The sequence below is a fragment of the Trichoderma citrinoviride genome (genome assembly GCF_003025115.1).
Source record: "Trichoderma citrinoviride strain TUCIM 6016 unplaced genomic scaffold BBK36scaffold_2, whole genome shotgun sequence".
NCBI classification, from domain to species: domain Eukaryota; kingdom Fungi; phylum Ascomycota; class Sordariomycetes; order Hypocreales; family Hypocreaceae; genus Trichoderma; species Trichoderma citrinoviride.
Genome location: NW_020194710.1, coordinates 2,803,745 through 2,814,807, shown reverse-complemented (window position 1 = coordinate 2,814,807; position 11,063 = coordinate 2,803,745). Strand labels below are relative to the sequence as shown.

Here is an 11,063-nt window from a genome sequence, read left to right as displayed (position 1 = left end):
TGCTACCTGTCTATGCACTTTATTAGTACGATATCCGGTGTGTGTGTGTGTACAGTACATTTGGTGGCCCAGATCGACGACGAGGCGTTCGGCCGGAGTCCTCGGTAGCCGTCGACTTATCTGAGCACATTGATCTGCTCCGTAGCTCCCTGTTCTTGAAGAAATGTTACATCCGTCTCCAGGCCCAACACGTAAAACGGAGCGACTGCCTAGGTAGCTTCTCTTCTTCAGCTTCCGCGAGCTACTGAGACATCAATGCCACCACTCCCCGTCAGCTGTCAATAGTGGTAAACGTGAACGCCGTCATTATAGCATCAAGCCTTGCAATCAAGACACTTCAATTCGATAGGGCCATTTTACAGCCCTTGTTTATCGTCTTCATCTCATTTCCAGTAGTTCTAATTGTTGGTATCCTCACCTTATCTCCAAATCACCACGCTCGCCTCCCAAGTCCTTATCATACTTCCAACCGCCCTTTCACAACAAAGAAGCAACAATCCCAGGTCCCACCAGCAAGCCAATACGTTACCTAACCTCCTAACCTCCTCCCAATCGGCTCGTCTCACACGTTGGATTCCCTTCTCCCGGCGTCCACCAGTCTAGTACCAGAGTACGTCCTCCGTCCTGTCATCTGCTTCCGAGGCTGGAGCTGATAGTAGGTGCTCCAGAAGCCTGGCAACTCGCGCAAGGCTAAACATGTGGTCAAGCATCCGATGTCTTTTCCTCCATGGCTCTCTATGTTCCATCCCACCATCTCCAAGATGAACTTGCCTGTACATGCCATGCGTCTGCCATGCCCGCCACGTGTACGGGGTTACATCCATGTGCATCGCCATCTCATTGCGATAGTACTTGCCTTGTTTCTCCTGACACATGCATGCTCTAAGCGCCGACGTGTAGCGAGTCGAGGCTACTACGCGCGACAGTAACCCTTTGTTGATCTCTTTGTTTTCAAAGGTGAATTCAAATTTCGTTTCTCTTCACTCTACCATGGTGTATTTTGCCATCCGGTACAAATTTCAACTCCATGTACGCAAAACTGTCCATGCCCGCAGCCCACCTCATCCCATCATGACGCCCTCCCATGACCGCGCAACATGTTTGCGTTTCGCACATCTCCCAATAACTCGCAGAAAAAGGACAGATCATTATCATCTCAATCAGTCGGACTTGTTCCGTTGTAAGCCCTTTTGTGTTCCAACGCCCCGTCCGTCCGATTAAAGAAAATGAAAGCAAAGTCGCCAACTCCAAGACCACCACCACGTCCCGCCCACGAATAGAACAAGAGAAACAGAAAAAGAGTTACATCATGAAGCGAGAGGAACTGAGAGGGGTGAAGCAGGACACCTCCCCGCAACTCTCCCATATTCAACAATCCTCGTCATTGAGGTGAAAGAAAACACACATCCAGAGACGTCATCATCCAGGACAAAGCCCTTAATGGCATTATAAAGGCTTCGTTGACTGAAGCTTCCCACCGCAGAGGAAGTGTAACATTTGCCCAGATAAATAAGCGTTGTAACGCTGATCAGAGCTTCCAAGGATGAGTGCCGCGCTCCAGGATGAAACAGAATATAACCAGAAACAATGACAGGGTATCGAAATCAAATGTAGTTAGCGATGTATATGTGCGTATAGGCCGGTATGTGAGGTTTCGAGATTTCATTTGACAAATCAAGAGGCAGGCGAGAGAGAGTTATGAGACAGCAGCTCTTGATCCCTTCAAGGTTGTGTTGGTGTGGAACTCTGGCCACTTCGCGTCATCCACCCAAAGAGATCTGTTCGGGTAGATGGAGTTGATAACGTCGCAGCTCCAGCCGGCGTTTCAGAGTCCCGTCTCGCTGCCGTTTCGCGAGGCTCAAGCAGGAGACTCTTTCTATAGTATGTCACTTGGACATTGCCGTGGTCTCCTTCGCGGATGAGCTGAAACTGCGCGGACAGCCATTCCTGCATATCAGGCAGCTCAGTCAGCCGGTAAGGGATCTGAAATCGCTGAAGCTCGCCGATAATCTTGGCTGTCCGAGTATGCTTGTCAAAGTTGACAACGGTCAAGCCTCCTCCTCCGTCTTCCTCAGATTCGCTGCCCAACGATACTTGCTTCGTTGACGGATTGCCAATGTCCACAAAAGTCAAGTCAGTCAGATACATGCCGAGGAAGGGCAGGCAAGGGGGGACATGGTCATGCAGCTTGGTGCGAAGAACTTTGTTGTTCTGCGATGGCTCCACGATCTCCTGCAAGCTGCGGAGAGCGTCCTTCCGCCTCTGTGATAACGCATCCCAAGTCTTGCGCAGGCGAGTGATGGTGCTGCTGTTAAGCGTGCAGATAATGGCCATCAGGCCGTCGTAGTTGTGTAGCTCCAGGAATTGCTGTGCAATCTTGATCCACTGTTTAATGACGGCCGCACGCTTTTTGAGCTCAGTATGATGAAGTATCGTCTCGGCAACCATGTTGGACAAGTCTGTGGATAAGGAGGACATGGCCTTGACGTTGGGGGCATCCACTCCGCCCTTCTTCATCCACTGAGAGGCCAAAAGCTCCTCGGGCAGGATGGAGCAGAAAATGTTCATCTGCTTGATGGTTATTTGACGAGCGAGCTCCAGTGGGTCAAAGTCGAGTATGGTTGGTGAGGCGTTGCCGGCCTTGAAGGAGTGCAGCGTGTTCTGCTGGGCCTTTGAGATGACGGGAGAGGGAAGCGGCAGTTCTGCAGGCACATATTGGCCGATGGCTGTGTTGGCCTTGCCCATGGAGGACACAAGCCGGGGCACCAGCGCACCCTCCCCAGATACGCGATTCGCTAATTCCAGCAACCGGGTGCCAGCAGAGGGCAAGACGGCGTTGAGGCGCTCCTCTGCAAAGGGGATGATGAGCTTCAGTGCATCACGGTCGGCCTGGTCACGCCAATGCGACTCAAGCCAGCCCTTGAAGGCATTATATACCCGCAGACGGACAGGGCTTGAGGTCTTGGGTGATTCCGCCGCGTATTCGAAGCGGTCGATGAGCGCCTCCGTCAACTGTACGGGCGTGCAGAAAAGCCTAAAGGTCAGATAGAAAGTCGAGACGAATGTAGCATCAGGGGTGGCCTCATGCGTGGTCAAGCGTTCGACTAATGCCGGCAGTGTGCCGCCCGTCACTTGGCCTTCTTTGTTGAAAACGAGCTCATGCGCATAGGTCTTCATCAATAATTTGGACTCGACATCGTCGGCGTCCTCATCATGGGTTCCTGTAGAGCTCAACTCAGAGATAGAAGGTTGGCTCCGGGGAACTATTGTATGATCAGGGGTAGTGGCGCGTGTTGAGGTCTGGGAGACGAGGCTGACTTCAGAATCCCTGCTCATGTAGGTTGTGCTGCTGCCAGCACTAGAGCCAGCCATGCTGTCAAAGGAAGAATGGGGATCCTGTCCACGGGCTGAACCGCCGTCATCCGCACTCTGGTAGGGCATGGGTGTGGTGGTAAGTCTGGGCAAGGGAGGGAGCGTTCGGCCAACTGATGTAGCAGAGGACGCTGGACTAGATACGGCTCCTTCCGCCACCGAGGAAGGCCGAGAAGTCTTGGGGGTTTGGGCCTGGGGGGTAGTTTCTTCGTCAGGTTGGCTTTCGGGGACACGAGGTAGAGGCTTGTCAAGTGCCACTACACTTGGCCGCCTGGCGGAAGAGCTATTCGACTCTGTGGTGTGGGCGGAGCTGGCAATGCTGGCAACGTCGGATCTCTCTGCAACCGACGGTGTCCTTGACCTTGTCGCCGTGGCGTCCAGAACGCTAAGGTCTAACTGAAGAGCATTGCCATCAGACTCGAGTTCGAAATCTCCTGTTCTCTCGATCACACCCTTTGTCAAGGCAACGCATTCGCCAGCTGCTCTCACACAGCCTGTCGCCGACATGAGCATGATGGTGTTATCCTGTGGCAGGATTATATCGGCTCCCTCTATCTCCGCATTCGCCAGAGTGTCTCGAGCAGCAAACACCAAGTCCCGGATGCGCTCGAGCAAGGCCTCCCGTGACAATCCCAGTGGGCCAACCATGGAGCTGCTTTGCGAGCAAACCGCATCCACGACTGCCAGGAGTTCTCCACCAGAAAGGGCGGATTGCTTGATGGCCGTCGCAAGCTCAGGTCGTGACTGAGACTGCAAATGCAAACGACCAATGAAAGAGCCAAGATGCGAAAGAAACTTGTCATGACTCTTGCTTAGACGCTCAGATACCAGGTGATGAGGGCGAGAAAGCGGAGATGGTCCAGCCAGCGACAACCTGTGGGCCATGTTCGTGGAGAGGCGGTTCACGCTGGCTTGAGAGTGTGGCCGCGAATGAGGACCACCCTGCGCGTTCAGGGACGACAATCGCCTGCTCCAGCGATTGTTTTGCGCCGGTCGAACGAGGGTGTTGGTCTCACCGGACGCACGAGAAGCGGCGTCTCCAGCAGCTGCGCTGGCGGAAGCACGGTCATCCCTAGCGGCTGATGTCGTCTCACCAAATGCTGCCCTATCTGCGGGAGGTGTTGGAGGAACGCACGTCTCCTCAATCACTGGGGGCAAAGTTTCAGTTGTGAGCGAAGAAGAGTGAGCTCGCCTATCATCGTCCAGGACATCGAGAAACCGAACCCCCTTGGTGATGATTTTGAATGCCTTCAAGATCATCGTGTCCACGACGTCGTTGATCTCTTCAGGGAAGTCCAGTGCCACTAATTGGAGATCTTGGAGCTGCTTTGACGTCTTGACGAGCGAAGAAAGCTCTGAAAGGAGCGATTTGCGGCACCTTCGTAGAGCTTCACACCGCTGAATGAGAATGGACTCTCGGTTTAAGCACTGGGTGCGCTCCTACATGGTGCACGTTAGTAACTACATTGGCACAAACAAATAGGTAGCGGGAGGACTTGCCAACAAATATCGCACTCCACCAATGAGGCCCTTCATAAAGTCCTGGCTTTGAAACATGTGTCCCTCGTCAATGGTCGTGATCCGCAGCAGATCCCAAAAGTTGAGCAACGCTTTTAGGAGATTCCGCATTTCCTCGGGCTCGTACGCCTCGCAGTAGTTGGTCGGAAGCCATCCTCTCGCGCCTGATGCCAACAGTGTTCCATCTGCCCAGCCGTTGGTGTGGATCGAGTGCACTAAAACAACGTCTCCCTCATCCAGTGGCAGAGTGACGCTTGAATCGGACATTGCGAGAGTCGGATGAAAGGGATAAAAGGCGCGGAGAAAGTTGTGGAAGACGGGTGGTATATGAGATTCCGGTCGGGGACTGAGATCCTCTTGCGAGCCATGAGGCGTAACGGGCGGTGTCATCTGCGAGCGCAGATGTGAACTGTCCAGGGTTGATTCGCCTTTGGGGGCCCGATCGTGTGAAGAAGAGCCATTGTTTGTCTCTTCAGACCGAGCTTTGGTGAGCTCCAGGGGAGCCACCTGCAGGCTCGCTCGCATGCGGTTGTCGCTCAGCATTGCGATGGCCAAGGACGCTAGTTGCCGTTCCAGGTCATCGGATGACAAGTCTTTGGGTTCGGGTCCGGGCAAACAGTATCAGATACGAATGGGATACCTATGTCGGGCCCAGAGCAAAGCACAGTAGATATCCAACGGTGGGGAGCAGTCGTGGTCGTCTTGTTTTGCGCGATTGGGTGGGCTATGCAAGGCGAGTAAACCAGAGGGATCAAAAGAAAGGGTGCTGCTGGTGCTGGTCTGTGAGTCGCGGTTCTTGGCGTGCCGACTGCGTAAAAGAGGCAAGAATAACAAAGAACCCGAGTAGCACTTGGCGGCTATCTGGATTGGCAGTCGAGCTGTTGCTGTTGTCGTGGCGGAACCCAGGTTGCGACGGCTTGGAAGTATGATGGCGGGAGGATATGGAGAGTGCCTCTACAAGTACCAGGTAAGGTAAGCAAGCACGGAGGGCTGCTCCTGCTGATCCCCAGATCTGGCGTTCCGGCTTGGTATCGTGTCTGATGGATTGATCGCCTGCGTCATCGGTCAATACCACGATGCGTCAGCTATCGTCGATTCGATACAATTGCAGGCACAAGTATGTTGTGGGAAGCAGTGCCGGGCCGTGGCTGGAATGAAAGGAGGTGGTGGGAGGCGGGAGGCGGAGCCGAGGAATGAACAACAGTCATTCGCCCGGCAGCTTCCGTGACAACACACGATGGCGACGGGAATGGCGGAGGCGGGCAGCAGCTCAAGGGCCACTCCGCGATCTTGACGCCGCCTTACGCAGGAATTATCCCGTGCTGGTGCTCGGAGGCTGGCTGACGGGCTGGGGGGGCTGATGGGGGATGAGGGGGAGGCGAACAGCGGCAGGACGGACAGGGCTGACGGCCGGCGCTGGAGCGGACTGGACTTACACGAAGAACAATCAATTGCTTGCGATCGGCTGCGGTTCGAGTCGGCGCGTGCAGCGGGTGCGGCGCGTAAGCCGGAGATGTCGAGCGGTTCGTGGGCAGAGCAGGAGGCTTCTGGTGCTGGCGGCTGGATTCAGTGGATGGATGATGATGGAATCGGAATGCGCTCGACATGCACGGCGGCGATCCGAGTCGCGAACAGGGGAGTCTTGGCTGGTTCAGGAGCTCCCTGGCGCTGGGTTTTGGTGGTTTGGGGGGGCTGACAGCGTGCTTGCTGCCCGGAGAAGGGGGGAAATGGCCTGGAGCGCGAAGCGAGAGCGGTCACTCCGTCCGGACTTGACTCGACTCGACTCGTCCAGTGCTTTTTGTGATCCGCAGCCCTTTTCTGCTCCTCCCACGCCGGATGCCTCGCAGTTGTCGTGCGTCGTTTCTGGCTGTGCTACTGTGCACTCTGCACTGCACTGCACTTCGCTTCGTGATGTGATACTCGTACAGGTATGCAGGCTACTGCTTGGCGCTTGACTGATAGTTCGCAGATGGCGGCGGCTGGCTGACTGGCGCTCGATTGGCGGCTGCTTCTTTTTCTTCGTGGCCCGCCCCTATCGACAGATTTTGGTGTCCAGGTCCAAGCTCACAGAGGCTGCCGTTGCAAAAGTCCCAGGCACAGGCTGGAGTACAGAGAGGAAAGAGAGAGGAGAGGGAGAAAAGGTAGACAGGCGTCTCGCGGCCGGCCGTCTGGGGAGGCTGCTGTTATTGAATTGGGCCACATCTGGCGCCAACCGTCCTGCAGAGATGTTCGAGCAGCTACTGGGACTTGTTCTACCCACCCAACGTGTTCTGTTCCGCCTTGCCACCAATCACTCGCTGCTTGGTCTGTTCCATCACCTCCAAGGCGTGGGCTGTCAACTCGTATCCACGCCCCTAGATGCAGAGAGTACATGTCTGCTGCCGCCTGCATCACCAGATACCCAGGTCCCTCGCCCAGGGTGCCAAAGTGACAGAAGGCCTAGCTGGATGGCTCCGGGGACCAGGGGAACAGCCAAGCGCCTGCGCTAGGAGGCCAATCCGCAGGGGTTCCGGTGGACTGCCAAGGACGTGGGCAGGGATGGACGCAGGGGTTATGCAGACGTCTCCTCCGGCATCACAATGTGGCCCCGGCTGTATGTGGATGTGGATGTGGCCTATGCTCTCAAGCTCTCCGTAGCACCAGCAACTGGATGTCATTGTGTCCCGATGCGACGGGCACAACGGTCAAAACTGAGACCCAAATCAGCCAACTGATTGCGGCGACGCCTACCTGGACGAGCGCAAGTTGCTCTGCTCTCTGCTGTGCGTCGATGCCAGATGAGCATCAGATCGAGTAAGATCCGTCTTACAAGTATTGTCACTAACTTTCTCCCTACAAAAGCTCCGCGGGCGCCCAGGGCGCGTTCAGCAACCCTGATGACCACACCACCACACAGAGAACCCTGCGCCACACTTATACGAATATCAGAATGATGCTGCAGGGAGGCGATGGCCCAAAGTATGAAAAATGGATGCCATTGTCAACCTCCTGGAAGTACTACCACATCGTACTCCTTGTGCAATATGTGAGGTGGTCCTTGGCGGACATTCTTTCCCTGCGGCTATTGTCTCATTGTCGTCGCCATTCGCAAGTTCGAACGCCATGGTCTGGCACTTCGTCCGAAGTACGTACAAGGCACTCCTTCAGCTGGGAGTGAAGACCACGGACTGCCTCAATATCATATTCCAAATACTGAGGAACTTGCCTACTTCATCACTGCTAGTCGAGAGATAAGAGCCTTTTCCAAAGACCTTTTTTTCTTGCTTCGAAATGCGAACAGAGCATGGTTGTTCCGCCCGTGGTTTCAGTTATTTCACCCAGACCAGCCTTGTCCATACACGGACGTCCCGTTCATGTGGTTCACCCCCAGCCACAGACATGCTCCGAGACAGCTGCTAGTAGTACCATACTACTGAGCCGCATACAAGATGACTGTATGTCTCATATTCTACGTGTAAGGAAAGCTACTACGGAGTAGTAATACTGAATCGATTTACGGATCAAGGAGCTAATCCAGCATTTACCAACCTCCGAGTACTATTACATGTACAAGCAGTGTGCAGATTTCAAGGCACCTGATCATCATGTCACTTCATATGTCTGAATGTGATTCATCGCAGTGAGATTCTGACCAAGCGTTCACATCCCCAGTCTTCTAGGTTCAGTCGTCAACAGCGGCCTCGTGCTCTGACACGCATATCGCACTAGACCTGGAGGTCTCTACTTCGTACGAGTAAGGGGCGGCTCTCCAACAGCATGCATGCATGCATGCCAACGCGGGGAGAAGCTCATCCCGGTGCTCCAGCATGATGTCCTGCCTGGCTGCTTTGCCTGCCCGCGAAGTTCGATATCCACGGAGGCCCTCTGGACCGACAACCCGAGCTCCCCTCTCGTCCGACAGTCTCCGTATCACCGGCATACTACACTGAGTGGGAACTTTCGAAGATGCTCCTGGGCCGACCTCAATATGGCATTTGTCATGCATCATTTATCAATTATACATACGAGTACATAGAGAGGCCCTGCATGTGTCTACATACATGGCAGATCCCTCCTCTCCCGGGATAGTGACGACATCGCCTCAGCTCTTCCACAGATGATAAACTTGGTGACCAAACCGCCGCCCCGCCCCGCTTCGATTCTTCTCATTTCCTGTTCTGAATCCCCCGTCAAGCCTAATTCCGGCTTTGAGGTTTCATTAACCCATTGTGGCTGTCAAGACTCTGAGGCCCAGCCTAGAATTCATGATCCCCTGCTTCCCAGCGGGGCAACTCCCTGGCTGTGCAGAAGCGAACTGCTTCAGGGTCGAGTCAGAGGCACTAACGTCTCATTCTTCTCCTGGCATATGTCCCTTGCCAAATCCACGTGCAAGGCTCGTGGACGCATCGAGTGTGGAGGTCGGATTGCGTCGACAGGCATTTTCGTACGGAGTGATACCGAGTCACAGACCTGATCAATACTTACGCCTCGGTGTGTTGAGTTCTTTCTCCGCTCGTTCTGGCGGCAATGAATTGGCGTTTGTTTATATCTCTCACCTCGTTACTCAAGAGTTTGGGAGTCACTACAGCTGACGGTGTGACCGATGCTAGGATTGACCTCCCCATCACCAACAGTGTCTGGTCCTTGTTCTCCACGCTCCGCATCACCCGCGAGGTTTTTCATGGGGCATGATTTCCTACTCCAGACCTTGGCGGATGCTTCCTGTACTCGTACGCACGCAAATACCTACCCGCTCCACCAGTCGTACCGTTGACTAAGGTACTTACGACTCCCATGCGAGTGCCGTAATACTACGTCTACTTGTTGGCGTAGGCCATCGGCACTGCTAGTAGAGCTGTGTCTGGTTCTTGTTGGTATGTATGTACATGACGATTGGGACTTGGGCGTACAGGCCGTTCAAGCTGTCAATCAAGCCGCGCCAGATCGACGAACGCAGGCCCGCCGCTGCTTGAGCCGGACCCCTGGTGCGGAGCATGGCAAGTTGAGAACGCTACCGGTACTTCGTACTTTTCGCTGTACGGCATAGCGTCAGCGGGCGGCATCGGGCATAACGAAGCCGCATTACCGCACAGTTCAGCAGTTCATCCTTCCAGTTTCTCCTGTGGCGGCGAGGTTGAACCCTGTGGTGCAATGCTCAGAGCGTAAGCTGCTGCTGATGGGAGTGCTTTGATGGCCAAGAGGTCTGGGGAAGTGTCATACCCTGTACCGGTGTGAGAAAGCAATGGAGCATTCTTTGGGCAATAACTATAACCGCCAAAGTGCTACAGCTGCATTTCTTGCCCAACTCATGTGCGAAAAGCACCTTTCTAACCAGCGGGTTTGCCAGCTTTCACAACGCAAGAATCTTATCGCTGAATTCGGCCTGCCCCTGAAGCAGCGCCAGCAACGTGCCACACAATACTTCGTACGGCTCATTCGGACTGCGTGCCGTCGCCAGGAACCCTAGGCGAAGAGCTTGGGCACTTTAGGTGGCGTTGTTTAGTGCTGTCGAAGTTTGGGGCCAGGGCGTTGTGGTCCCGGTTCTTCTGGCGTACCGCAGCGCTGCGCGAGACGAGCCTGAGTCAACGCCGCAGTGACGAAATGCTTCTCGACGGTGGATGATGCACATATATCAGTTACTCGAGTATCATCGAGTCTTGTTGAACACACCTTGATTCTCGATATGGAGGAAAAGCTGGCGGATGAGAGTCCTCACCTAGGGGAGCAAAAAGCACTTCGTACGAACGAATCTAACAACGGCGGGGAGCCGGCATCATGCCGAGACATCCCTTATGAGACGTCTGCCCGACGAGACCTCTGTCGCTCCGTCTGATTTTAGGGGTCTTCATCTCTGGCTCCTCCGCAGATGTCTAATCAGACATAGGAGATTTGGCTCAAAACGAAGCTAGGACCGGCTTGACATCGCCTACTGAAACAGGTGAGAGGACAAGAGTCTGACTGGCGTTGCCCCTTTCCATCAGCCGCATCGTCGGATCGGCTGAAGCCGAAACTGAGATATCAATAGTACGGAGGATCCTTGCCGGTGACGAGATTGTGGCTTCCAATCCTGCCCTTCGCTTTGGATGAAGTCAACCACTTACACGGCTGCAAATCAACACCACCCTGTGTTGCGATATTTCCCCAGTGCAGCCAGAAACGACTGTTTGCTGTGCTTGAGTCTACGCAAGACTAGC

The 11,063-nt window shown here is 54.5% G+C and overlaps 1 protein-coding gene across 1 annotated transcript; it reads right to left on the bottom strand.

The window, feature by feature from the left end:
• Positions 1 to 1,722: 1,722 nt before the first annotated feature.
• Positions 1,723 to 5,502, bottom strand: BBK36DRAFT_152179 (guanine nucleotide exchange factor; the record flags this gene model as incomplete). Its single annotated transcript, XM_024897599.1, has 2 exons — positions 4,846 to 5,502; positions 1,723 to 4,809 (listed from the first exon to the last, which is right to left on the bottom strand). Exons 1-2 carry the CDS (start codon positions 5,431 to 5,433, stop codon positions 1,723 to 1,725), a joined length of 3,675 nt encoding a protein of 1,224 aa, XP_024753405.1. The 5' UTR covers positions 5,434 to 5,502.
• Between the last annotated feature and the right edge of the window lie 5,561 nt (positions 5,503 to 11,063).